The sequence below is a fragment of the Lynx rufus genome, unplaced genomic scaffold (genome assembly GCF_022079265.1).
Source record: "Lynx rufus isolate CCGP_SWC_20201006 ecotype Redwood Valley unplaced genomic scaffold, mLynRuf1.p SCAF_6, whole genome shotgun sequence".
NCBI lineage: Eukaryota > Metazoa > Chordata > Mammalia > Carnivora > Felidae > Lynx > Lynx rufus.
Window position 1 is genome coordinate 104,745,073 of NW_025814878.1, and position 25,164 is coordinate 104,770,236.

Below are 25,164 nucleotides of genomic sequence, written 5' to 3' on the forward strand. Positions count from 1 at the left end.
AGGCATGCAAAGAAACAGGAAAATATGACCCATTCAGTGGAGAAAATAAATTAACAGAATCGGTCTCTGAAGAAGATCTAATGGGAGATCTACTGGACAAAGACTTTAAAACAGCTGTCTTGGGGCGCCTGGGTGGCACAGTCGGTTAAGCGTCCGACTTCAGCCAGGTCACGATCTCGCGGTGCGGGAGTTCGAGCCCCGCGTCGGGCTCTGGGCTGATGGCTCAGAGCCTGGAGCCTGCTTCCGATTCTGTGTCTCCCTCTCTCTCTGCCCCTCCCCCGTTCATGCTCTGTCTCTCTCTGTCCCAAAAATAAATAAACGTTGAAAACAAAAAAAAAATTTAAAACAGCTGTCTTGGGGCACCTGGGTGGCTCGGTTGGTTGAGTGTCCGACTTCAGCTCAGGTCATGATCTCATAGTTCATGGGTTCGAGCCCCGCGTTGGGCTCTTTGCTGAGAGCTCAGAGCCTGGAGCCTGCTTCAGATTCTGCATCTCCTTCCCCCTTCCCCATTTATGCTCTCTCTCTCTCTCTCTTTCAAAAATAAATAAAGATTTAAAAAAATTTTTTAATTGAGAAAATAAAACAGCTGTCTTAAAGATGCTCAAAGAATTAGAGAAAGATGTGGAGAAAGAAATAATGTGTGAACAAAATGGTAATATCAATAAAGAAACAAAACCTAAAAGGAAGCAAAAAAATGCTAGAGCTGAGAAGTACAGTAACTGAAATGAAAAATTCACTAGAGGGGCGCCTGGGTGGCGCAGTCGGTTAAGCGTCCGACTTCAGCCAGGTCACGATCTCGCGGTCCGTGAGTTCGAGCCCCGCGTCAGGCTCTGGGCTGATGGCTCAGAGCCTGGAGGCTGTTTCCAATTCTGTGTCTCCCTCTCTCTCTGCCCCTCCCCCGTTCATGCTCTGTCTCTCTCTGTCCCAAAAATAAATAAACGTTGAAAAAAAAAGAAAAATTCACTAGAGAGATTCAAAGGCGGATTTCAACAGCAGAGTGCAGGGATGCCTGGCTGGCTCAGTCAGAGGAGCATGTGACTATTGATCTCAGGGTCATGAGTTCAAGTCCCATATTGGGTGTAGAGATTACTAAAATAATTTTTTTAAAGAAGTGCAGATAGGACAATGGAAATTAATGAGGCTGAAAATGATAAAAAAGATTAAGGGAAAAGTAACAACCTAAAGAACCTGTGGTCACTCAAACAAAGTAATACGAATCGTGGGAATACAGCATTGGTGGGTATATAAAATGGTACAGCTGCTGCAGGAAAGAGTTGAACAGTTCCTCAAAAAAAAAAAAAAATGCTATATGATCCAACAATTCCAGTTGTGAGTTTTCAAAAGAATTGAAAGCAGGGTCTCAAAGAGGTATTTATATACTCAAATTCATAGCAGGACTATTCACTCTAGCTAAAACGTGGAAGCAGGAGTGCCCCGGCTGGCTCAGTCAGTAGAGCATGTGACTCTTGATCTCGGGGTTGTAAGTTCGAGCCCCACATTGGGTGTAGAGATTACTTAAAAATAAAATCTTTTTTAAAAAATGTGGAAGCAACCCAAGTGTCCATCAGAGGATGAATGTGATAGATTAGGTGCCATAGAGTATCATTCAGCTTTTATTTATTTTTTTTTTAATTTTTTTTTTTAATTTTTTTTTTCAACGTTTATTTATTTTTGGGACAGAGAGAGAGCATGAACGGGGGAGGGGCAGAGAGAGAGAGAGACACAGAATCAGAAACAGGCTCCAGGCTCTGAGCCATCAGCCCAGAGCCTGACACGGGGCTCGAACTTACGGACCGCGAGATTGTGACCTGGCTGAAGTCGGACGCTTAACCAACTGCGCCACCCAGGCGCCCCTCATTCAGCTTTTAAAGGGAAGGAAATTCTTCAATATGCTACAGCATTAATGAACCTTGAGGACATTGTGCTAAGTGAAATAAACCAGTCACAAAAGGACAGATCCTATATGGTTCCAGTTATACAAGATGCTTAGTATGGTCCGAATCATAAAGACAGTATAATGGTTGCCAGGAGCTGGGGGAGAGAGGAATGGGGAGATATTGTTTAATAGGTACAGAGTTTCAGTTTTATAAGCCAAAAATGGGGGGGGGGGTGAAGGTTGCACAACAGTATGAGTGTATATAGCACCACTGAACTGTATGCTTAAAAATGATAAATTTGGGGGTGCCTGACTGACTCAGTTGGTAGAGCATGCAACTCTTAATCTCAGGGTTCTAAGTTCAAGCCCCATGTTGAGTGTAGAGATTACTTAAAAATAAAAATGTTTTTAAAAAATGCTCAATTTTATATGTATTTTACCCAAATGGGAAAAACGGGGGGGCATAAAGCCTACTGGAAATATCAATGTAAGCAAGTCAGCCACAGACCGGGAGAAGGTATCTGCAACCCATGAGTTGCAAAGCACCAGTATCCAGTGATTCAACAGACTCTCGCACATGTACCCAAGGATACCTCTGCAGAAAAGCTCATTGCTAGAAATGGAGACAAACTTACTGGCTCTCAGGGGAGACATACTGGAATTAATTGGTATTCTAAAAGTTTAAATGATTGTACTGAGTGTAAATGGTTAGGTGTACAATGTTGAGGGTACCTGGCTGGCTCAGAAGAGCATGCAACTCTTGATCTCAGGGTCATGAGTTTGAGCCCCATGTTGGGTGCAGAGATTACTTAAATAAAACTGGAAGAGAAAACAGTGCTGAGCATTTTTTTTAACTTAAATAAGCATGGTCTAAAATGATCTGGTCGGTGTGCTGCTTAAATATTTAATCCTGATGGTGTCTCTTATGTAATTTTCTCTCTGTTTGAAATGTTTTTATAATTAACTTTTAGAAGAAAAATAAGTAGATATGCTCTCTGGCTGTAGATAGATGGTTCAGTGGTGCCGTTGGTTATGGGCAAGGGGCTGACATCTGTGGATGGCAGGTAGCTCGGGCCTATGGTCATTGCTCCCTAGCCATGCACAGCCAGTGAGTGCTCCGGTGAGTCATTTTGGTCTCATGTTGGGAACTGTGACTCTTCTTTGAGGAGGCAGAAACAACTGTCAGAGCATTCTAGGGTCCATGCTCTTAGAGTGAGACCCAAATATCTGAAAAGTAGGGGCATTTTATTACCTTCTCTGTGTTCCTGCCTATAAAAACACAGTGCCTCTGACATTTCATCCTATGTCACCTGCAGCCTGCAAATTGGGAGTGTTTAGGCAATTGTCTCAGGATTAAAAGAATTTCCCTTTCTGGCTTTAGACTGTGAGGCCATCCAGCTGTCTGTAGGATTTGCTTCTCGTCTTGATTGCTTCTAGGTGTTGAATACTATACAACCAAATACTCTATTCCTGTTTCCAGGGAAACATTTAAATGTTTATACCCTATTTTCTTTTCCCTGCAGGGAGCAGTGTTGACAGGGAGATCCTGTCTAAAGTATTTCACCTGAATTACAAGGTGAAACCCATTCTTTCCTTCTGCAGCAGACTAGGAAAAGTTCACATAGTATCCTTGTTTCTTGCAGAACTCACAATACTTTATATGCACCAGAAATGCTAGCCAAGATGGCAGAGCCTTTCACAAAGGCTCTGGATATGCTTGAAGCGGAAAAATCTGCTATTTTGGGTAAGAAATCTAACTTTTTTTTTTCTTGTCTTGAAGTTTGCCTTATCTCTCACGGACTCCTCAGGCAGCTTCAGTGTGCTGTGTGTCATCACCTCCTTCTCACCTAGCACTACTTGACTGTTTTTGTCATGGAGTTCCTACAGGGTCTCTAGGAACAAGTGTGTTTACTTCATTATCTTAGCATATAGAGGTCTTTGGAGGCTGTTTCTCCCCTGTGTTAACCCTGTGTAGTGGCATGTGTCAGAGCCTTTAGATTATAAATAAACCACGGTTTTCTGCCATGAAGGATATTAGCATACTTTCCTGCTTTCATATGTGAAGACAAAAGGTGTTAAAATAGTTAAGTTCAAATTGCTTTAATTAGCAAAATATTATGTGTTACCAAAAATTTCAAAGGAATAGATCCTAAACCATGTTTCCCATTTGTTACCTTGATTTGAATGTTGCTTTAACTCATTCTTCCCATTAGCAAATAACTGTGCAATCGTGTGACATGTGCTGTGAAGGAAAGTGGCCATGTGTTTATTGGGTGAGGACCCAGTGTTGGAGAGGAGTCAGAAGACTACCTCCTAGTGGAGACTTGAAGGAGGAGTAGGAAAGATCTCATCAGGCTGGGGGGCAAGAGAAGATGTTGAGCATTGTGGGCAAGCAGAATGGCAGGTAGAAGATCCCGAGGCATGTAGGAAAGAGCTTGGTATGTCTAGGGAATAGAGAATGGTGACTCATGTGGCTGGAATAGAGAGCAAGGCAGTGGTTAGAAGTTAGAGCCAGAGACATCCAGTGTTGTCTAAATAAACCGTGTGCCCATTTCTAAAGCTTCATGCTGGCTCACCATCACAGTCCCCACAGTATCTCTTCATTCCCAGCCATAACCTCTGCCTGGGCCTAGTTGTGATTAAGCAGTGAGCATTCCCCAGCCATGACATTCATGAAAGGAAGGGTGTTAGTTTGCCTTTCCGGAACTTGTGTCTGTCTCGGCCTACATGGTCCTGGATCATTTCCTGTAGCACCACTGCATTAAGGTCCACATTACAGGGGGAAAAAAAGAAGAACTTCCAAGAAATATCTTGCAATCAATTTAAAAAGTAGCTGTCGCTTTACCACCCATCACCCTCGCCTCCAGTCAGCCATTCAAACTAAGCCAGGAATTCCTGTTGTAGAAATAGATGGTGACCCAAAACGTACTAGAATGGACAAACAGTTCCCCTCTAGCAGCTTCCAGCCATGAGCAAGACTTGAAATATAAAACTGTCTCTGATGGGATGTATAGATCTTTTGGATCTTATAGAACTCTTAAATTATACTATGATTAGTTTTCATTTTGGGTTTCATTAGTTTCATGATCAGATCATTTTGATCTGCTATATATCTTGGGCTTTTGCTTAAAATGTTGCTTGAAAAAGAGGTTCCACAACTGAAAAAGGGAAGAGGGCATTCCCAGTGCTTTTGGAGAGATCATTTTGAGCTGTCATTGTGTGTTTTGGTAGAAGTCCCATCTGGAGAAACCCCCCAGCAAAAGTTGGAGTGCCCAGGTCTAGTCTGAAGTCCTGCATACTTAAATAGTTTCCACCTTTCCCCACCAAAACAGTGTTGTAACAGTCACTTTGAGGGAAGCTCTTAGCACCTCCAGCTGGTAGAAGACTCAGCCAGCTGTTTTGCATTTACAGCACTTCTCACCCCCACTTCCAAACCATATCTGCCTGCTGTAGGGTGTTGGCAGGTAAGACCCTTGGCAGCAGAACAGCATGTTCCTGACCCATCTTTCTCCGTAGGATTACCTCAGCCCCTCTTGGAACTGAATGACTCTCCTGTCTACAAAACAGTCTTGGAAAGAATGCAGCGTTTCTTCTGCACCCTCTATGAAAACTGGTAAGGAACTGACGCTATCTCCCCATATTTTCTTTTTATTTCTTTTTAAAATTTTTAATGTTTATTTTTGAGAGAGAGAGAGAGAGAGAGAGACAGAGTGTGAGAGGGGGAGGGGCAGAGAGAGAAGGTGACAAGAATCCAAAGCAGGCTCTAGGCTCCGAGCTGTCAGCACAGAGCCCGATGTGGGGCCCAAATTCACAAACAAGTGAGATCATTACCTGAGCCAAAGTTGGACACTTAACCAACCGAGCCACCAAGGCGCCCCTCCATATTTTCTTTTTAGACATGCATAGTAAAGGAATGACATGGATAGGACTTTTGATGTAGAATTCTAGTGTACAGGTAAGATGAAGCAAGAATTTGACAGGAGACCAATGATTGTAGTGTCACACCAAAATGAACTGGCTGGCTTTCACGTGTATGCTTTTTTATAATTGTCATAGTGCCTCAGTCCTAGCCATGACTTGAGTGAGATTTTATGCCTAACTTGTCTGCTTCCAGTGCATAAAATGATGAGACCACAGTGTAAGATACAGTGAGTGGTGATGCATTTTCTCAGAGCCCTCACTACTCATAGCTGCTTTTTTTTGTGAGAGCATGAGCAGGGGAGGGACAGAGAGGGAGAGAACCCCAAGGAGGTTCCACACTATAAGTGCAGAGCCCAGCTCAGGGCTCGATCTCAAAAATGGTGAGATCATGACCTGAGCTGAAATCAAGACTTGGACACTTGACTGACTGCCACCCAGGCTGCCTCTGGAGGCAGCTAGCCGGACTTTGTCTTTGGGTCCTGGTTGTAGGATGGGGAGGTAACTTGCCCTCCTGTAGCACACCACACTCCAGGCATTGTCCTTAGTCACCCACTGCTCCAATCAGCCAAGCTAACAAAAAGAGAATCTTCATTGACAATCCATATTGCTTATGAAGTAATGATTGCTATTGTTGCTCTTGGGTGCCAACATCTGTCTTTAAAAAGATGCTACATCAGGGCACCTAGGTGGCTCAGTCAGTTGAGCATCCAACTCTTGGTTTCAGTTCAAGTCATCATCTCATGGTTCATGGGATCGAGCCCCATGTCAGGCTCTGCACTGACAGCACAGAGCCTGCTTGGGATTTTCTCTTTCTCTTCTCTTTCTTTTTCTCTTTCTCTTTCTCTCTTTCTCTCTTTCTTTCTCTCTCTCCCTCTCTCCCTCCCTCCCTCCCTCCCTCTGTCCTTCCCCCTGCCCCTCCCCCACTCACACATGCTCTCGTGCTCTCTCTCAAAATAAATAAACATCTGTCAAGTGTCTAAGCTTAAAGGTGGGTGGGGGTGTGTTACTGATTAAGCTTAAGTTCTCTTAAGGAGTAAATGCAGTTTCTTTTCTAGCTGAGAAGTGTAGACTAGAAATTCCTGGGGCATTCAGAGCTAATAATAACAAATGTGGGATGTAAATGCTGTGGTTTTTCCCTTACAGTTTCCATATCCTAGGGAAGGCAGGTCCTTCCATGCAGCAGGACTTTTACACCGTGGAGCACCTTGCTACTCAGCTCCTCAGCTCGGCCTTTGTCAACTTGAACAATATTCCCGACTACCGACTCAGACCCATGCTTCATATCCTTTCCAAAGTCCCTAGATAACCCAGAGGGCCAGAAGATTGAAGACAGGAACAGCTGTCAGACACCGGAGGAGGCAGAGCTGAGCAGTGTGGAATAGATGGAATCCTTTATCTATGCGTGTGATAACCACATTAAACAGACAAAAAGATTCATATAAACGGCAGGAAAAATATGAAGACAGTCCAGGGGTCTTGAAAGTGTTCTGAGGGGTAGATCTTGACCATCCCACTTCTTGGAAATGTGAAAGATAAAAGCTTTTATCTCTTTTCTGTATCCTGTCAGGTGCCTCCTCATACTTCATTCTCATTTGGACTCTTTTCTGTTTTCGAGAGTATCTCTCTTCCCAGAAGTTACAAGGAGAATGGTAAAAGAGAGTTTATTATGAAGGTGTCCCTCTTCTTTTTTCCTTCCAGGCAAATAAGTGCCCATAATGGGCAGCCTGGGATTTCTGGAAAAGAGCTTGAAGAGTTTTGCCTGTTAAGACAGAATGTCCATGGCATCTTGCAGGTCCTTTGGGGGTTGACTCTGCCCGAGGGCATAGCCTGCTGCCTGGCAGGTTTCCAGCCTGGCAGGTGAGGGGATGCCTTGGAATGGGAGGGGTATGTGCTCATGTTCTAAAACTTCTTAACCTGCCGCGGCATGGGTCTTTGTGAAGCCTCTGGTGCTCTTCTGTCCCCCAGAGCACTATGAAGCCCTGGTGTCTCCAATCCTTGGACCTCTTTTCACCTACCTCCACATGGTAAGAGATCGGTCAGAAAGGATAGCAAAGAGGCCTCTTGGGCAGGTTGGCCTCTCATGCGTCTTGCAAGTCAGGAGTTCCTGAAAGTATTTCCTGGCTCTGTCCAGATGGCCACACAGCTGTCCCACTCCAGCAGACTTTCCTTGCTGCAGTGGATTGAGCACCCCCGAGAACTAAACTGGTTTGGTTGCCCTTGAAGACCTGCAGACTCCACTTCTGCTCCTGACCTCCTATTAACTGAGGAGAGGTGGTCAGGGGAGTGCTTCCCCTGGGTCTGTTTCCCTGATGGTGGAATTAAGCAGGAGGACCAGCTGGGTGGAGAACAGATGTGTCCAGAGAGACCTGGGAATTCTATAGTATTGTTGATCCTTTTGAAGCAAAGAAGTGTTTCGTACACTGTCCTCGTCACTTTGTTTACCTTATGGGGTCTCCCAGGGCTCTGTCATTGAGATCTAGAATCATCCTTGGCTAATTCTAATCATGAAGTGGATTTAGATATTGTGTGTTCCAACCTCCTCACCACTACTGCCATTTATTTCCCTTTTGTTTTCCCAGAGGCTTTCCCAAAAATGGCACGTCATCAACCAGAGGAGCCTGCTGTGGTAAGGAACATCTCTCCTCCTGTGGAAGTACTGGCAGCCAGCTTTGGGGTGGGAGATGAGAGACAGTGGGAAGGGGAAGTTCTGCCATTCAAGGCTAGAAAGCACTAGGTTATGGTCATCCTCAGCCTGGATGGTAGATGGCTTGTCTGTGACCATTAGGCATACTCAGGTCAAGTCTTCATAGGGGGCATCTTCAGCTGCCTTAGGAGGATACTGAGACATCCTTATCCACTTTGGATTTTGATCCAGGACCTCTATCCAACTGGATATTGTCAAATAATGTCTTCCTCAGTGGATCGTTGCTGTCCGTTCCCAACATTTGTGTGAAATGTAGACCAAAGGGAGCCAGGAGAAGGAAATGAGCACAGAGGGTCTGGTTAAGGTCACTGTTTTCCTTGACCTTCCCTTTTGCACTCCCATGGAACTTGGCCCCCTGCTTTTCTGCAGTGGAGAAGATGAGACCGCAGATGAAAACCCAGAGTCTCAAGAGATGTTAGAGGAACAACTGGTGAGGATGTTAACCCGAGAAGTCATGGACCTAATCAGTAAGTGGCATATGGGAATTAGGGGTAGTAGAGAAGACTTTTTCTAGAAGAAGAACTGGTCACTCACCCAACTCCCTTAAGGCATGTTTTACAGCAATACTGACAGATTAATTAAGAAATAATTAGATAGAAACCAGGTAGTCAAATCAACTTTAAGGACATTCTACGAATTGCAAAGCAAGAGGAATTTCGATTAATGGTAGGGGTAACTTCCTAGTTTTGTCAGAATATGGAGAATTCTTAATTCTTAGACATGAAGATGCCCAATTTTCTTTGTTGGTCATTTCATTTGTTTGGGATCCAAAATAGACCAAGGATGTATCAGGCTTCCTCTTTTGGTCACTTACTCTCCGAGAATCCTATAATTTCTCTCTAGTTAGCTGAACTTAAAGAGGGACCAGAGCAGTCTGGTCAAACACCTCTGTTTCTCCTGGTAAAAGTGATTTTGTTCCTGGACAGTGTCCCACTTTCCCCCATCTTCACCTGCCTGAAGACCGTTTGGAATTCATTGGCCTGAGGTGGCTATTGTTCAGTCCAGTAACCCCACTTTCTTGCTTTAGCGGTATGCTGTGTTTCAAAGAAAGGTGCTGACCATGGTACTGCTCCCCCTACAGATGGAGATGGTAAGTGAGCTTGTTTGGCCCTCAGAGGTCTGCCCTTAGACTCCTAAATATCATCCCTTTTGTAGCCAGGTCAGTTCCTGTAGAACTAGCAGTTTGGGGTGGGTGAGATGTACATCTAGCTTTTCTGTCTGTTGGCTCTTTTGCTGTGTTCCTCCGGCATACTCCCACCTCAGAGCTTTTGCACTTGCTATTTCCTCTATTAGGATAATTTTCCTCCCAACTGTATACGTGGCCTGTTCCCCTGCTTCATTCAGATACTCTGCTCAGTTGTCACCTCTGAGAGGTGTTCCATAACCAACCTATAAAAACTAGTGGGGTGCCTGGGTGGCTCAGTCAGTTGAGCATCCGACTTCAGCTCAGGTCATGATCTTGTCATTTGTGAGTTCGAGCTCTATGTTGGGCTCGCTGCTGTCAGCCTGTCCACGCAGAACCCGCTTCAGATCCTCTGTCCCTCTTTCTGCCCCTCCCCCACCCATTCTCCCTCTCTCCCTCTCTCTGTCTCTCAAAAAATAAATAAAACATAAAAAACAACCCAGCCACGCTTATTCTTCCTTTGCTTTATTTTTCTTCATAGCACTTATCACTGCCTGACATTATTTTATTTCACTTGTTCATTTGTCACCTGTCTTCCTCATTAGAATGTAAACTATCAGGGAAGGGACTTTTTCCTATTCCTGTTACATCCCCAGTAACTAGGTGTCTGCTACAGTGGGGTCCTCATTTTTAAGTAACTGTCCAGAGTTTCCCACTATTTTCTCTTTTGTTTTTGTTTATTTTTTTAAGAGAGACAGAGTGTGAGTGGGGGAGGGGCAGAGAGAGAGGGAGGCACAGAATCTGAAGCAGGCTCCAGGCTCTGAGCTGTCAGCACAGAGCCTGACACAGGGCTCAAACTCATGAACCGTGAGATCATGACCTGAGTGGAAGTTGGATGCGTAACTGACTGCAGCCAGATGTGTCTCTAGACCTGCCATGAGCTGGGCTTCTACACCCTTCCATGAAGTTGGGGGGCTGTCCAGGACTACTTACTTACCAGTCAGCCCAGGTTACTCAGGTTTCCTTTACTTGGTGGACTTCTATCAGAACAGGATCCTCTTCTCTGTTCTGAAAGGATGAAGCTTAATATCTCTCTGCTTACAGATGAAGAGATGATGGCCACAGAGGTAGCCCCCTCAGCCATGGCGGAGCTTACAGACCTGGGCAAATGTCTAATGAAGCATGAGGTGTGTGGAGGGGACAGGTGATGTTTTTCTCCTTTCCTGGTATGGCACCAGTTTCCACTTTTCTCAATCTGTGATGCCATCAAAGAATTTTGGGGGGCTAATGCTGCTTTATTAACTTCCTGGTTCCTAAAGCCTCCAGAAAGCAGTAGAAAAGGTCAAGGTGTCTCCCATGCTAGCATGGGCAGAAGCTTTCAGAAAAACACACGGGCACACTGTGGTGTTCAGCCTCCCCCAGGCCTGAGCTTGGTCTCCTTGCACATTGGTTTTCACTTCTATATTGGTGGTTTTTTCTTCTTTTTGACTGCTTGATATACACAGAGAGGAAGTAAGTTTGTCCTCAGTTGCTATTTTTGTCATGTTCCTCCTCACCTGTTAAAATCCCAGCTCCTCATGTATAGGAATACTCAGAAAATTAATGTGTAAATTTTCTCATTGTAATCCTTCATCCTTTTCTGCTAGGATGTTTGTACGGCGCTATTAATTACAGCCTTCAATTCCCTTGCTTGGAAGGATACTCTGTCCTGTCAGAGGACGACCACACAGCTCTGCTGGCCTCTGCTCAAACAAGTATGGTTATTCACCCCTTCTCACTCCTTATGAAAGGCTGGGGTCATGAGGATTGACTGAATCAGTTGGAAGAATCGGGTTGCTGGGGCTTTCAGAGAGTAATCCTTTGGCCCTGAGCACAGCTGTGTCCCCAGGTGCTGTCGGGGACACTGCTCGCAGATGCTGTTACATGGCTTTTCACCAGCGTGCTGAAGGGCTTACAGACGCACGGGCAGCACGACGGCTGCATGGCTTCCCTGGTCCACCTGGCCTTCCAGATATACGAGGCACTGGTGAGTGCAGAAAGCACAGAGCAGGGCTGGCTGCAGCTTCATGTTGAGGGGCCTGCTCCCAGGCAGTTGGGCCTTCATAAAAGTAGACAGCTGCCCGAAGAGGTGGGTGTGGTGGGGTCATAGGAAAGGTGGCAAAGCCCAACCTACCCCATTGAGTGGTTTTATATCCCCACTCCACAGCGTCCCAGGTACCTGGAGATAAGAGCTGTGATGGAGCAGATCCCGGACATACAGAAGGACTCTCTGGACCAGTTTGACTGCAAGCTGTTGAACCCCTCTCTGCAGAAAGTGGCGGACAAGCGCCGGAAGGACCAATTCAAACGCCTCATTGCTGGCTGCATCGGGGTAGGTCTTGCGCCTTCCCTGGTGCTCCCAACCAGCTTGACCTACCCTAGTGGTCTTCTTAGACCATGTGTACAGGCAGACCGGACGCCAGCTGTAGTCATAATCTTTGAAACAACCCACTACTCGGGGCCCAGCATCAATTCTTTTCCTTTGTTTTCCACAGAAACCCTTAGGAGAACAGTTCCGCAAAGAAGTCCACATTAAGAATCTTCCCTCACTTTTCAAAAAAACAAAGCCAATGCTGGAGACGGAGGTGCTGGACAACGAGGAGGGCGGCCTGGCCACCATCTTTGAACCCTGAATCAAACTTTTGGGCATTCTTCCTTGGCCTTTATTGTCATCTCTTCTTCCCCTTCATAGCTAATCTCTAGGCCCCTCTCCACCGCCACTTCACTTTCCACCATTGTCAGCCTGGAGAGAAATCCAGGTCTGGAGCTGGAGAGAGTGGGCTCTGTGCAAGGCACAAGTAATGATACCTAAGGTATCAAGAAAGGGAGTTTGCGCTCACACCATTCTGTCTAGATCTCCCATCATTCTACTTGGAGTTTCACCTTTTCTAAGAAAGAAAAGCTAGAGCAGACTGGCCCTACTCCCCAAGCCCTCCCATCCCCATGTAGCCATACACCTGTGTAGAGGGGTCACTAGGGGTGCTACACCCAACACTGAGACTAGCGGGGCTTGCACAAGGGCTTGGTCCCGCACTGCTTACGCCAGAGTTTCGCCTGGGCCACTGCAAGTCCCACTGAGTCCCTTTGCTGCTGGGCTGGTGGAAAACCTTCCCCATCCCTCAGGGGCATGTCTGGGTCAGGTGCTGAGTGCTGAACTGAATCTGGCCAGTTTCCTTTCTGTTTTGAGCAAGAATCTGGTCACCTAATGGGATCCATGGTACAGACTACTGCTAGGCAGTGTCAAGTGTGGTACCATCAGGGACCAGCGCTGGGCCACTCTCTGGAGTACTTTCTGGCATCCCCTTATAGAGCTCATACATATTCCACACACAGTCCCTCAGTGTGGGTTCCCCAGCCCCAGGGTCCACTCAGGCATAAGAGCCACAGTACCCTATCTAGTGTCACGTGATGCCATTGGCATCTGAGGATAATGCACACCAGCTAGGCTATGTCTGTGACAAGCAGCTGGCAAAGCCACTGGTCTTCTCTCCTAGGACTAGTTGAGTCCAGGTGCCTTCAAAAATCTCCTGGTCTTTTGGGTCCCTGGTCACTTCTCTCATGGACCATTTCCAGAAGAAAAAATATGCCTTCCTGTCATAACCTGTATTGTGAGGCTCCACTCTGTTCTCAAGGTCACTAGATGGCCCTGTAAGCAGAGGGGATGTGAATGCAAGACCCTAGCCTTGAGGTCACTACTGGCTATATACAGGCTTCATTTATACAGAAATCGTATAGAGTATGTCTGCATTCTGTACAGAGACCTGTCCTCAATCCAGTCCACTGATAACAGTTTTGGTAAGGACTGTGCAGAACAGCCTGGGCTCAAGCTCCACCTGTGAGCTGGTGGTCCCTGGGCAGGGTCAGAAAGAGGCCAACCTGGGGAAATGGGACTTGGAAGTTCTATGTAGCTGTTTCTGTGGCACAGGTTTGCCCCATGCCCTCTTTCCGGGTGGTGCTTTGGGCTGCTTCCTGTTGACTATGAAGGCCATCTCAAAGCATGTTTCCCTCCAAACTTGATGGCTGCCTACTCCTCTCTATGGTTGGGGCTGTGGAGGGCACAGTTGTATTTATTGTGCTGTAGTATTTTTAACATCCTGTGACTTCATGCTAGAAGTTTTCTATTGTTTATAGAACCTTTTTGTAGAAACATTAACTCTAAAGCACATCTGCATGTCAGTAAAAATCTCAGTTTCATACAGAAAGGTCCCCATCTGCCTTTTTCAAACCAGTGACATACTCTAGGGTCATTGCTCCGGAGCATTCTGCTAAAGGGACTGGACAGAAAGAACTGTGACCATGAGCCTGCTGTCAAGCTTTCTCAAACAGCATGCCAGCCAGAAAAAGACCTCTATTCCTGACAGACCCAGACCAAGCAGCCCATACCGCTCTCCCAGTGTTTTCTGTGGCCACTAGACTGGACTCTGAGGGACTGTCCAAATGGAACTGCTGCTGTTCCTTGTGTCACTTTTTTTAAAAGATTTTTTTTTTTTTTAATATTCTATTTATTTCTGAGAGAGAGGGAGACACAGAATCCAAAGCAGCTCCAGGCTCTGAGCTGTCATCACAGAGCCTGATGCGGGGCTTGAACTCACAAACTGTGAGATCACGACCTGAGTGGAAGTCAGATGCTTAACCAACTGAACCACCCAGGCGCCCCTAAAAGATTTTATTTTTAAGTAGCCTCTACACCCAACATGGGGCATGAACTTACAATCCTGAGAACGAGAGTGGCATGCTCTACCAACTGAGGCAGCTAGGTACCCATCCCTCCTTGTGTGACACATGATAGCCATGTGACTTGATGGGTACGGACCACCCCTTTTCCTCAGAAACTTGTAGTAATCTAGGAAATGGATTAAGTGGCGCAAACAATTTTCTGTGGTCTGGCTGAGCCCCCAAAGACCACCTCAATTTGGTAGGTTTTTTGGTTTTGTTTTACCTGAGCGTGTGAGCAGGTGAGAAGGGCAGAGGAGGGGAGAGAATCTTAAGCTGGCTCCACCCTCAGCACAGAGCTCAACGTGGGGCCTGATCCCACAACCCTGGCATCAGGACCTGAACCAAAACCAAGAATCAGACATTCAACTGAGCCTCCCAGACACCCCTGGTATCTCTGATGAGGCTTCAGAGGACTTGGCCCTGACCTGCAGTAACACCCGAACCCTGTGTTCCTAAGTGCCAAATAATGCCAAACCTCTTCTAAGGTGAGGCCCCATATATTGGGGCTAAAACTCCAGAAGTAGTCTCTGGCAAAAAGATTTTTTATTTGGATGTGAGTTTATTTACATTAAGGCCTTACAAAGGCAGGAAGTCACATTTTGTGGCACATTTAACAAAACGTATTGACTGAAAATAAGGCTGGGATTGTCCCAGAAAACCCAGGACCTGCAGTCACACTGGACTCTAGCAGTCCTGTGACCAGCAAGTCAGGACCCAAAATCTTCAGCTAGGATACTTGAGTATCCAGGCACAGCCATGCCGGTAAGTCCCATGCAAACCTCAGTCCATCTGAACTGCATCTAGTTCATCCAAGAACCGTTGGCACTTCCCCATCAGTACCTTGATGGCTTCACTCACTAGCACCTCTGGCGGCAACACCCCTGTTGACTCGACAGAAACTGGAAACCAAAGAGACACTTCAGCTCAGGCAGGGCTCGCAAAAGCTCCCATATTAAGCTACGCAGATTCTACATCTGGACTCTACAAAGAAGCGGCAGCACCAAAGACCTGCCCCACTTCACCCTATGCCCCCAACCTGAGACTCACAGATATAGTGGTCCCGAACTCGAGCAAGTCGTACAACCTTCTTTAGCTTCTCGTTCCGGAACACTTCTCTGCTGAAGGTATCTAGCCGGGGATTGGCAACTCTGGCCACCTTTTTACCTAGTGAAAACAAACCGTGTTCTAAATACACGAGCCCAGAGCTTTCACTTATGCTACCTTCACAGGAAATATACTTTAGGTCCTGACCTGAACGGGTATCCCAAATGTCATACCTTGGACTTCCTGCACCTCAATAACACCAGGCGAGAAGCACCGCCTCAGCTCCTCCGCTGCATCCCCTTCCACAGGCTCAAGCAGGGTGATGTCTGGCAGAAGCCTGTAACTGGCTGTTGCCACAGGTGAAAACTTGGCATGATCCTTGCCTGGAGGGAAGGGAGTAAAACAGCCTGGGGGGAAACCTTCACATTCTACAAACCCCTAACGGCAGAGGCCCACCAGCTTGCTCCTTGTTAGGACATCTCAGCTGAGCCCTTCAGTCACACCTCACTCCACTGTAATCAAACCACTCTGCCCAGGACAGCCAACAAAGTTCTTACCAATGCCCTTGACACAGTGCATGAGTAAGTCAATCTCCTGGCCAGGCCGTAGCTGAGCGATGAGAATATCATCATGCACTGGTCTGATCGTGCCCTCTGGGAAGAGGTCAGCCTGATTCCCCAGGGGCACCCATGTCATGTGCCTGGTGTACACTGGGGAAAGAAGCACGTCAGAAAAGCCTCACTCCTTAAAACCAGCACCTACCAAGAAGTGGGCCTCTTGCTTGCCCTACCACTACTTACCTTTATGGTTCACATAGAGTTCATTGGGGTCAGAGGAATCTTTAGCAGCATGGGGGTTCCGAGTGCACCTGACCTGAAGCCGAAACTGTAGAGTATCTATCTCTGTACCTTCTTCATCTCCTGCACAAAGGGAGAAAGTAGAAGCTGTTAAAGAACTAGTGAACATTTGGGTGCTAGGCACTATGCTGAGTGCATTAACTTAAATTTATCATTTAGTCTTCCGGACAAGTTACAGTAGGCAAGGGCAAGTGTTCACACAGATAAGAACAGATACACACCAAAAGATCAGTAACGTGCTCGAGGTTATACAGTAATCAATCCAGGATTTGAACACAGGCAGTACGACTCCAGAATCTACTTCAGAAGAGAGCTGCTCCCATTTTCCCAAAATTTCATTTTCTCTCTCACCTTGGTTCCGATATTCAAAAAGACGGGGATCAGCATGAATGGGAATGAGCCCCAAGCGATGAGCAAGGATCTCATCCTGGACAATGGACGTGTTGTTGTACACCAGGACCTTTTCCACAGCCATGGTTGGCACCTGCCCAAGAAAACAGAATCGTTCTCCAACAAAGACCCTACAGATTCCCCATTTACTCCCACTTCCTGACAGGGGGACCTCTTCCTAAAAGAAGAATTGCTTAGTAAAAAGTTTATGAGGAATGCTCAGCAAAACTGCAAGAAAACTAAAGGAAAGGGGCACCTTGAGACAATTCTACAAGTATGGTGATGGCATAGTTTCCCACGCAACTCCACCTTTGTCACCAAAACAAATACCTCAGCTAATAAAATGCGCCGAAAAGCATTGGCAATGGCTGCATCAATTCCCACCATGTCAAACTCCAATGAGTTTTCATCCAAGTGCACTACATCCACACGAAAATTCTGCGGGGACAGAAAAAGCACTAAATGAAGCCTGCTCTCTGGAGTCAACACCTTCCCCCCTGGACATTCCTCCCAGTGTATTAACATTCGCATTCACCCAAGAACCTCCCTTTGACCAGGTGTCCCTGATAAATGTTCCTTTCTCCCCCAATCCCTTATTAGGCTCTTGAAAAGTTTCCCTGTTTTCATCCTCTACTTATGTAAAATTCTCTGTAATGTGGCTTCCAGCCCAACTATCCTCAGAAACTATTCTACTAGAGAATAGGCTTCCATACTGCTTAATGGAGTTGACATTTCTCAATCCTTATCCTACTAGACTTCTCTGCTGCATTCAGCATTGATAGAATCCCTTCATTTTCTAACTCTGCCTTGACTTTTGAGTACCAATCTTCTGGTTCTCTTCCTCCTTCTCTGACGAATCCTTCTAAATTCACTTTCTTCTACCCACTTCACCAATGTCACTATTTCCCAGGTTTTTCTGTCTCCAAGATGACCTCAATCACACTCATGGTTTTAACAACCACATATACTAAAAAACCCCAAATTATATCTCACTTCTGATCTCATTTCAAACACACCTAGTACTAGCCTGCTAAACTTCTCCATATACAGGAAACTTAAATGCAGCATCATTCCCTTCCCCTAGATCTATTTCTCATCAGTAAATGACACCACCAGCCATCAAAGCAGCTCCTCAAATTAGGTCCTTTTATATTTCCTCCTCAAAGCCCACACCAAAGCAATTATCAAACTTACCTTCTATATCCCTTTTGCTCTATTTTCCTGATTACAATCTTAGTTCATGTTTTCAACCTCAGTTCCTCTATGCAATTCTGTCACAAATCTGACTGCCCTATTGGATCTTCAACTCGTTCTGTCCCAATCATTTAGGCTGCAGATCATGTCCACTTCAGAGCTCTTCAAAAACTCCCTATTACTTACAGGGTCTAAGATGCACTTCAATCTTGCCTACCACTCATGCTCCCCATTTTACATTCTAGCAATAATAAACTGCTTGGACGTTCCTGGAACACAGTTCACAAAGCCTTTATAATTTCGCTTCTAGTCTTAGTCCCTCCTCACCCTTCCCTGTTCTCAGATTCTACTCATCAGGGCTCAATCCAGATGTCATCTTCTTCAGGAAGTAAATCTTCCATACCGCTGCCCCCAACCCCATTCCCCTTCTAGATTAAGTGCCTTTGTGGGATCACCCCATCCCCGGTTGTCCTTATCTCTATCACAGGCCTTTACCGCATTACACTGGAATCACTTACGTACGTTCTTCTCCCACAAGACTAAACATCTTGCTCCTCGAACAGGGCAGAAACCGTGTACACGAAGCGCCTTAGCACATTGCTCAAACGTTTTAGGAACGGAGCAAACCACAAGGGCTGCTTCTGAGGCACGGGCTGCCCAGATACACGGTCGGTTCTTAACGCCCTCTCCAAATCCACGTACCTTCTCGAAGCGGTCTTGGTCCCAGGCATCATCATAACCCGAATAGTTACCAGGAAAGTCAGTGGTATGAACCTAGAGCAAAAAGACGGGAGTCTGAGAAAGGGCAGGTAGGGCAAGCCCGCCCAACCCCACCCCATCCCTGTCCCACTCTCATTTTCCTTCCCGAGTTCAAGGCCATAGGCTTACATTGCGAACCCCGAACTCTCCTAGAACCACGCGGGTCCGCATTTCTTCCACCGCCTGAGCAGCCGCCATCTTCAACCCCTCCACGTGACTAGGGCAGCAAACTGGCGCCCGCGTCCCCCACCTCCGTCTCCGTGGCAACGCACCCGGGATCTAAGTATCGCGAGACTCTGCCCAGACTCCGTCCACGTCCCCAGCTTCCGGAAGTTTTGGCTAAACATCCGGGTTTCTCCTTTTTGCGTTCCGGTTGAACTCACCTCTCTTTCTCGCCCCTGGACATCTCCCTCCTTCAGGCCCGCGTCTCCCCCACTCCTCCGCGCGCTGGACTAGCGCGGGCTTCAGTGACGGGAGCCCTCGAGGGACATGGCAACTACAGCGGCGCCGGCCGGCGGCGCCCGAAGCGGGGCTGGTCCGGAATGGGGAGGGTTCGAAGAAAACATCCAGGTAATCGCCCCAAGGCTCCGGCTGCTACCAGCCCCGGGGCTAGCAATCGCCCTGAGGTGTCGTGGAGACTCTCCCTCGGAGCTTGGAAATCTGTTCCATTTGCAACACTTGTTCCCTCCTTTGGATCTTGGTATACACGAAAGTCTGTGGGACTAGTGCCGACCCGAAAGGTCCAGCCAGAGGGCCTCAGCTCTCTGCGCCCCGCTGCTCTTGCTTTCCAGACAAGTTTGTGTTGGCCGATCGGGGTCAGGCATGGCGAGGGAGCGGGCGGTATTCACTGGCACTGGCTAAAACCATGCTGTGTGCACAAACTGGTTTGGGGGTTGGAAAAGACAAAGGAAATGGGTACTTTTGCAGCCCTCTGAGAATTTAACTGGGAAGGTAGAAGAAAGACATATATGCAAGACAGGGAATGGGTTTCCCAGGCTAGAAAAGAGAACCAGACAACCAAGCATTCTGAGAGCAAATGAGGGAAAGAGAGCGGCCTGATCTATGGCGATTCCAAGCCATATCCCCAGCAGTGGACTAACAAAGTCCCAAACCCTGCGACCAATAGGAGGACGTACAGGTGGAGCAGAAAGATCTTGCACTCCAGAAGCCATTGTCTTCACAGGGTGGAGGCTCAGCTGTGATTGACATGGAGAACATGGATGATACCTCAGGCTCCAGCTTCGAGGACATGGGTGAGTTGCATCAGCGCCTGCGCGAGGAAGAAGTAGATGCCGATGCAGCTGCTGCGGAAGAGGAGGACGGGGAGTTCCTGGGCATGAAGGGCTTCAAGGGACAGCTGAGCCGGCAGGTGGCTGATCAGGTAAGCAAGACTGGATCCCTAGCAGGTGGAAAAGTATGCCTAGGCAGGCCGCAAGTTCTGAAGTTGTGTTGAAGCTCACCCCACGTTGTCTGACCCCATAGAACCATGTAGAAATCCAATGGAAAATAAGCAACGGGGACTATAGTCTAGGGTCTCACAATCCCAACCCACCCCACTTCTGTCTTCCTTACTTCAGATGTGGCAGGCAGGGAAGAGACAAGCCTCCAGGGCCTTCAGCTTGTACGCCAACATCGACATCCTGAGACCCTACTTTGATGTGGAGCCTGCCCAGGTGCGAAGCAGGTGAGGATCCTTCTCCTAACACCTAATCCTTCATCCAAACCACAACCAGATACCAAGCCCTTAGGCTCCCCTCTTCATGGCCCCACCAGCCCTCATCATTGCACCTGTACCCCAGCTACACTGTATGTCTTACCAGTCACAGAACAGGACATGGTGATAACACATTGCCTTCCTCCTCTTCCTTGTGTAGCAAACTACTCTTCTTCTCTCAACACCTAGCTCAGATGTCACCTCTGTCCCCCATTCCTCAACCCCATTCCCAGTTTGTCCTCTCCTGGTGTTCCTACAGAACTCTGTGCTTTCCTCTAACAGGTGACACTTGGGTGATGCTGATTCCGGGTCAGTCTCCCCAGAGACCTCAGAAACAAGCTCAGTTTTATTTAATTTATTTTTTTTATTCCCACCACCAGAACAGTCTCTGAACCACAATATCAGCACATAGTTTTGAATGACTTTTCAAGAAGTGGATCTAATTTTGGTTTGGATCTTTTGTTCATCCTTTAAGCAATATTTATCAAATACCCAGTACCACTTAGCAGCCATTTATTAAGCATTTGCTCTGTGCTGGGCCCTGTAATACTTAGGTCTCATTGAAGACAGAGGGTGAAGATAGCTGGGAGCCTTGCCTTCGAGTGCAGTTACAATAGAGCATTTATTTGCTCTGATGGAACACACAGAAGGGACACCTGACCCAGAGTAGGTAGAGGGTGGGACAGGATAGGTTTTCCAAAGGAAGTGAAATGAAGCCACAATCCAAGGTATTATTAAAAGTTGGCCACCTAAGAAGTGGGCAGAAGTGACTTGTACTTTTATTCCTTCTGTGTGGAGTTTTCATACCAGTTCACATGTACTTTCCGAGACGATGTTCAGTGGTGCCTGGAGAAATTGGTAAGCAGGAAGATGCAGGAGACACACTGGTTCCCTCCAGTAAACCTTTCCCTCTAAACCTCTCCCAGGGCTTCATCATCACAGCCCTGAATTCTTGGCATTCTCTGCTGAGGTTTGCCTGTCTTTAAAGGGGAGCAGGTCAAATAGGTAAATCGCCAAGCCCTCTCACAAGGCCCAGGTGGGCTTTCTGAGTTCTCCATATTGCTTCTGCATGTTAGCACAGTATCCGAAGGATGTCCTTCCTGGGAGCATTTTTAGGGACAAGGAAGTTATTTTCTCATTCCTTGTCTGTCTTTACTACCCTCTTTTCCCTTTGCCATCTAGCATGTTCTCTGGAGTTACAGATGTAATAAGATTCAGGCCCTCCAGAACTTCATAGCCTAGGGCTACTCATCTCTCCTCTCCCCTCTTCTCCCAGGCTCCTGGAGTCCATGATCCCTATCAAGATGGTCAACTTCCCCCAGGTGAATACCCAAGGTAGCATGTCTGGAAGAGCTGGGGGAGGCATGAGGGCAGAGGGTGGGGCCACCAGGCAAAGCCAAGGAAGACATAAACAGAAGAGCCATTGTACCCTCCAGCCTGAATGAGTTGGTATATTGACAGAAAATCGCAGGTGAACTCTATGGACCTCTCATGCTGGTCTTCACGCTGGTTGCCATCCTCCTCCATGGGATGAAGACATCTGACACCATTATTGTAAGCAGGACAAAGGACTTTGGGGGGTGGCTGAACTAAGTTGAAAGCTGCCCACGATGGAGTGAGGTAGAAGCAGCCCCTGAGGAAAGCCCTAGGTGAGGCTGAGTCCAGAGGCCTCCCAGGACTAAGCAGAGCCTTCACCCCACAGCGGGAGGGCACCCTGATGGGTACAGCCATTGGCACCTGCTTCGGCTACTGGCTGGGTGTCTCGTCTTTCATTTACTTCCTCGCCTACCTGTGCAACGCCCAGATCACCATGCTCCAGATGCTGGCATTGCTGGTAAGGAGTCCAGCATGGTGGTGGGCAAGGGTGGTCTTAAAAAGAGCAGCCAGGCCTTGCTCTGCATCTGTCCTAGGGCCCCAGGGCCTGGAATGGGATGAGCTGGCCAGTAGATCATTTATTTCTCAGAGTCTCCATGAGAGCTCAGAGGCCAGCCCGGCCTGAGTGATTTTCCTCCCCACCATTTTCTTTCCTAGGGCTATGGCCTCTTTGGGCACTGCATTGTCCTGTTCATCACCTATAACATCCACCTCCATGCCCTCTTCTACCTCTTCTGGTTGCTGGTGGGTGGACTGTCTACTCTACGCATGGTAAGCTGGGCAAGAGGTTGCCAAGGGTGGGCTAACCTCCCAGGGAGTTAGGGAAAACCGCCCAGACCTTGGGCTGAACCCCACAAAGGGCTCCAAATGGCTAAGAGCCCAAAAGTGGTTCTGCTCTGGGTAGGAGTGTCTTCTCCACACTGCTCACTTTGAAGCTAGGCCCTCTGAGCTGTATTCCTGTGGCCCTAGGTGGCAGTGTTGGTGTCACGGACTGTGGGCCCCACACAGCGGCTGCTCCTCTGTGGCACCCTGGCCGCCCTACACATGCTTTTCCTGCTCTATCTGCATTTTGCCTACCACAAGGTGGTAGAGGGTAAGTGACAGGAGGGCCTGAATGTGGGGGAAGGGAACAGCTTCCTCGGGCAGGGTCGAGCCAACTCTCACCTTCCATTCTCCTTTCAGGGATCCTGGACACGCTGGAGGGCCCCAACATCCCGCCTATGCAGAGGGTCCCCAGAGACATCCCTGCCGCGCTCCCTGCTGCTAGGCTTCCTGCCACCGTGCTCAATGCCACAGCCAAGGCTGTTATGGTGACCCTGCAGTCACACTGACCCCACCTGAAACCCTTGGCCGGCCCCCTCTCCCCCCATCTTCGGAGCAGAGGAAGATTAAAGAACAGTATTGATGACATGTGTCTTTTTGATGGGGTCTGCAGCTGCCTCAGAGCTGTAGCCACTTAAGCAACTCCCTGATGCCTCTCGGGGCTTCTGAAGGGCACAAGGCCAGGAACCCCTGGCCAGGACTGCAGGGCTCTGCAGCCAGTGCAGAAAGTGGGTCAGCTCCTCTGAGGCCCTCTCTCCACCTACTCCTTCCTTCCTCTTTAACTCTCCCACGGTGTCTTGCTAAATATAGACTTGGTAATTAAAATATTGATTGAAGTTTGGAACTGCAGCTGCCATTCCAGTGGTCCTCCCTGCCATCCTACTTCCTATGCACTTTGCTGCTTTTCTGTCACTGGTGGTAATGGCACGTGTTCTCTCTTTTATACCCTCATCCAGGCAGGATGATGGTGGGACAGCCCAGACTACATTGAAAGCAGTGACTGAACCTGGAACCTGCCCCTGAGGGCAGGGGACACCTGACCCATGGAGCAGCAGGGAGGCCTCAGACACAGGAACCGTTAAGTCTGATGGAGGAGTGCACCCAGCTTGAGTGGGCTCAGCCTCACTCGGGACACCAATGGAGCAGTGACAATTGGTCAAAAACTTCAGTTCAACCCCATGTAATTACAAGGTTCTTATGTACCTGGCCCATTGCCTAGGGATAATTTTCCTGTGGGAGCTCACATTTGAAGCCAAACTTGGCTTTGTGCTGGTTATACTGGGGCCAGAGGAACAAAGCCATCGGTTTCTTCTGTCCTTTTCAGGAGTGCTATTCGTTCCTAAAAACAACCAGCACCCCAAGCATAGCACCATCCACCCCACCATCCATTTAATCGGCTCTACTTAACGAGTTAAATCAGGTGGTTAATGAAATAGAATTGTCGACCTCCCTTTACTATGCTTTTTTTTTTTTTTAACCTTTACCCGAGTTAATCTGGGTCAGCATCTTTCCCTCCTAGTAAAAGGCAAGAAAGATGTGCCCTTCATTTGCCCTATGTGGCCCCACGTTGGGGGCACTTTGTCCACTTGGTGATGGTGTGGATCAGGTAACATGGGGCCTCAGGTAACTCAGGTGACATGCCCTTATGTGGACAGAGTGCGAACAGAACAGCACTGTGCACCCTCTGCAGTGTACTCTTCTTGAAAGTTCCAGCCCACTTAACAGCTGTCACCACTCCAGGTCGCCGAATCTAGCACGCCCTTTAATTGGGCTACCCCAATGTCACAGGTACGGAGAGGCTCGGTCACTGACGTCAGCATCTGGGGAAGGGGTGGCACCAGCACCCTGCACCTACTTGAGGCTCACCTGGCCCAGGGACCCTTCAGGGTGCCCGTGTGCCTGGCAGCTACGACCACCTCTGCCCGTGGCCCCCGAGGCCTCCGCTGCGGAGCAGCCATCTTGGCGAGGGGCGAAGGGAAGTGCTCACCTGCCGCCCCGCCCCTCCTCAGCGTGCGCGGCGCCGCTCGTCAAGGAGGGCGGGCGAGGCCCGGATTACGGGGTCGTGGGGGTCTCCAAACTGGATGGGAGGGCGGGCACAAGATGCAGGCGAAGACACCGAGGGTCTGGCCCTTAGAGAGAAGGAACGACGGCGGAATGGGCAGAAGCAGCTGGTAACAGTCCCAAATGCCACCTCCACGTGACGTGACTGCCTTCTCCCTGCCACACCCCCTGCTCCTCCCAGGCCTCAACCCTACTACCTATTTTCCGAGTAGTGTTCGGGCCCACGCCCAGGGGAAGAGCGGCCCCACCGCTCCAGAGCTCCCGGTGTGCGCAAACCCGGGGCCGCGTGGCCTAGGCCGGGCAGGGGGCGGGGCGAGCGGCGGTGACGCGACCGTTGCCATGGGAACCCACCGCCCGCTCAGGCGCAGGAGCCGCAGCCCCAGCCGGTGCTGCCGCCCGCCGCCGGCTGCCCGCTGCCCGCCCGCCCGCTTCGGGCTCTCCCAGCGGGGCGGTAGGGGAGCCGGGCTGCAGGAAGGGAGAGAGCAGATGCGGCCTCCGAGCCGAAGCGGGTCCCGCATGACCTGAACCGAGGCCCCTAAGCCGCCGCAGCGACCGCGAGGAACGAGGACA

The 25,164-nt window shown here is 48.4% G+C and overlaps 3 protein-coding genes across 5 annotated transcripts in view; 2 read left to right on the forward strand and 1 right to left on the reverse strand.

The window, feature by feature from the left end:
• XPO5 (exportin 5) overlaps window positions 1-13,865 on the forward strand; it is a 49,416-nt gene extending 35,551 nt beyond the window's left edge. Inside the window, exons 21-32 of the mRNA XM_047102263.1 lie at window positions 3,520-3,620; window positions 5,393-5,489; window positions 6,941-7,077; window positions 7,724-7,821; window positions 8,377-8,423; window positions 8,871-8,968; window positions 9,529-9,591; window positions 10,729-10,811; window positions 11,271-11,378; window positions 11,513-11,650; window positions 11,831-11,995; window positions 12,159-13,865. Coding sequence (XP_046958219.1) covers window positions 3,520-3,620; window positions 5,393-5,489; window positions 6,941-7,077; window positions 7,724-7,821; window positions 8,377-8,423; window positions 8,871-8,968; window positions 9,529-9,591; window positions 10,729-10,811; window positions 11,271-11,378; window positions 11,513-11,650; window positions 11,831-11,995; window positions 12,159-12,296 — 1,273 coding nt within the window. The 3' untranslated portion in view covers window positions 12,297-13,865. The remainder of the gene's footprint in view (window positions 1-3,519; window positions 3,621-5,392; window positions 5,490-6,940; window positions 7,078-7,723; window positions 7,822-8,376; window positions 8,424-8,870; window positions 8,969-9,528; window positions 9,592-10,728; window positions 10,812-11,270; window positions 11,379-11,512; window positions 11,651-11,830; window positions 11,996-12,158) is intronic.
• Window positions 13,866-14,903: 1,038 nt separating this feature from the next.
• POLR1C (RNA polymerase I and III subunit C) lies at window positions 14,904-18,822 on the reverse strand. 2 transcript variants are annotated; one of them, XM_047102239.1, is made up of 9 exons: window positions 18,753-18,822; window positions 18,567-18,638; window positions 17,001-17,108; window positions 16,632-16,764; window positions 16,224-16,343; window positions 15,981-16,133; window positions 15,657-15,806; window positions 15,427-15,543; window positions 14,904-15,278 (listed from the first exon to the last, which is right to left on the reverse strand). In XM_047102239.1, the coding sequence occupies exons 1-9, from the start codon at window positions 18,819-18,821 to the stop codon at window positions 15,160-15,162; spliced, it is 1,041 nt and encodes a 346-aa protein (XP_046958195.1). In that variant the 5' UTR covers window position 18,822; the 3' UTR covers window positions 14,904-15,159. The 2 variants fall into 2 exon arrangements, with proteins under 2 accessions (XP_046958195.1, XP_046958196.1); XM_047102240.1 differs by having other exon boundaries at window positions 18,567-18,659; window positions 18,753-18,810.
• A 148-nt stretch (window positions 18,823-18,970) lies between these two features.
• On the forward strand, window positions 18,971-23,119 carry YIPF3 (Yip1 domain family member 3). 2 transcript variants are annotated; one of them, XM_047102646.1, is made up of 9 exons: window positions 18,971-19,193; window positions 19,807-20,004; window positions 20,201-20,307; window positions 21,614-21,659; window positions 21,799-21,891; window positions 22,040-22,171; window positions 22,369-22,482; window positions 22,681-22,804; window positions 22,894-23,119. In XM_047102646.1, exons 1-9 carry the CDS (start codon window positions 19,113-19,115, stop codon window positions 23,040-23,042), a joined length of 1,044 nt encoding a protein of 347 aa, XP_046958602.1. In that variant the 5' UTR covers window positions 18,971-19,112; the 3' UTR covers window positions 23,043-23,119. The 2 variants fall into 2 exon arrangements, with proteins under 2 accessions (XP_046958602.1, XP_046958603.1); XM_047102647.1 differs by lacking the exon at window positions 22,681-22,804.
• Window positions 23,120-25,164: the final 2,045 nt, after the last annotated feature.

What these genes read in the sequence shown, in the direction of transcription:
- POLR1C (XM_047102239.1), bottom strand. Translation starts at nt 18,821, where the DNA reads ATGGCGGCTGCTCAGGCGGTGGAAGAAATGCGGACCCGCGTGGTTCTA. An exon ending in ACCAAGACCGCTTCGAGAAG is followed by an intron (nt 17,109 to 18,566) that starts GTACGTGGATTT and finishes CTGTCCCCGCAG; the next exon opens with AATTTTCGTGTGGATGTAGT. An exon ending in ACTCTATGTGAACCATAAAG is followed by an intron (nt 16,134 to 16,223) that starts GTAAGTAGTGGT and finishes TTCTTTCCCCAG; the next exon opens with TGTACACCAGGCACATGACA.
- YIPF3 (XM_047102646.1), top strand. Translation starts at nt 19,113, where the DNA reads ATGGCAACTACAGCGGCGCCGGCCGGCGGCGCCCGAAGCGGGGCTGGT. An exon ending in TCCAGATGCTGGCATTGCTG is followed by an intron (nt 22,172 to 22,368) that starts GTAAGGAGTCCA and finishes TTTCTTTCCTAG; the next exon opens with GGCTATGGCCTCTTTGGGCA. An exon ending in CTACCACAAGGTGGTAGAGG is followed by an intron (nt 22,805 to 22,893) that starts GTAAGTGACAGG and finishes TTCTCCTTTCAG; the next exon opens with GGATCCTGGACACGCTGGAG.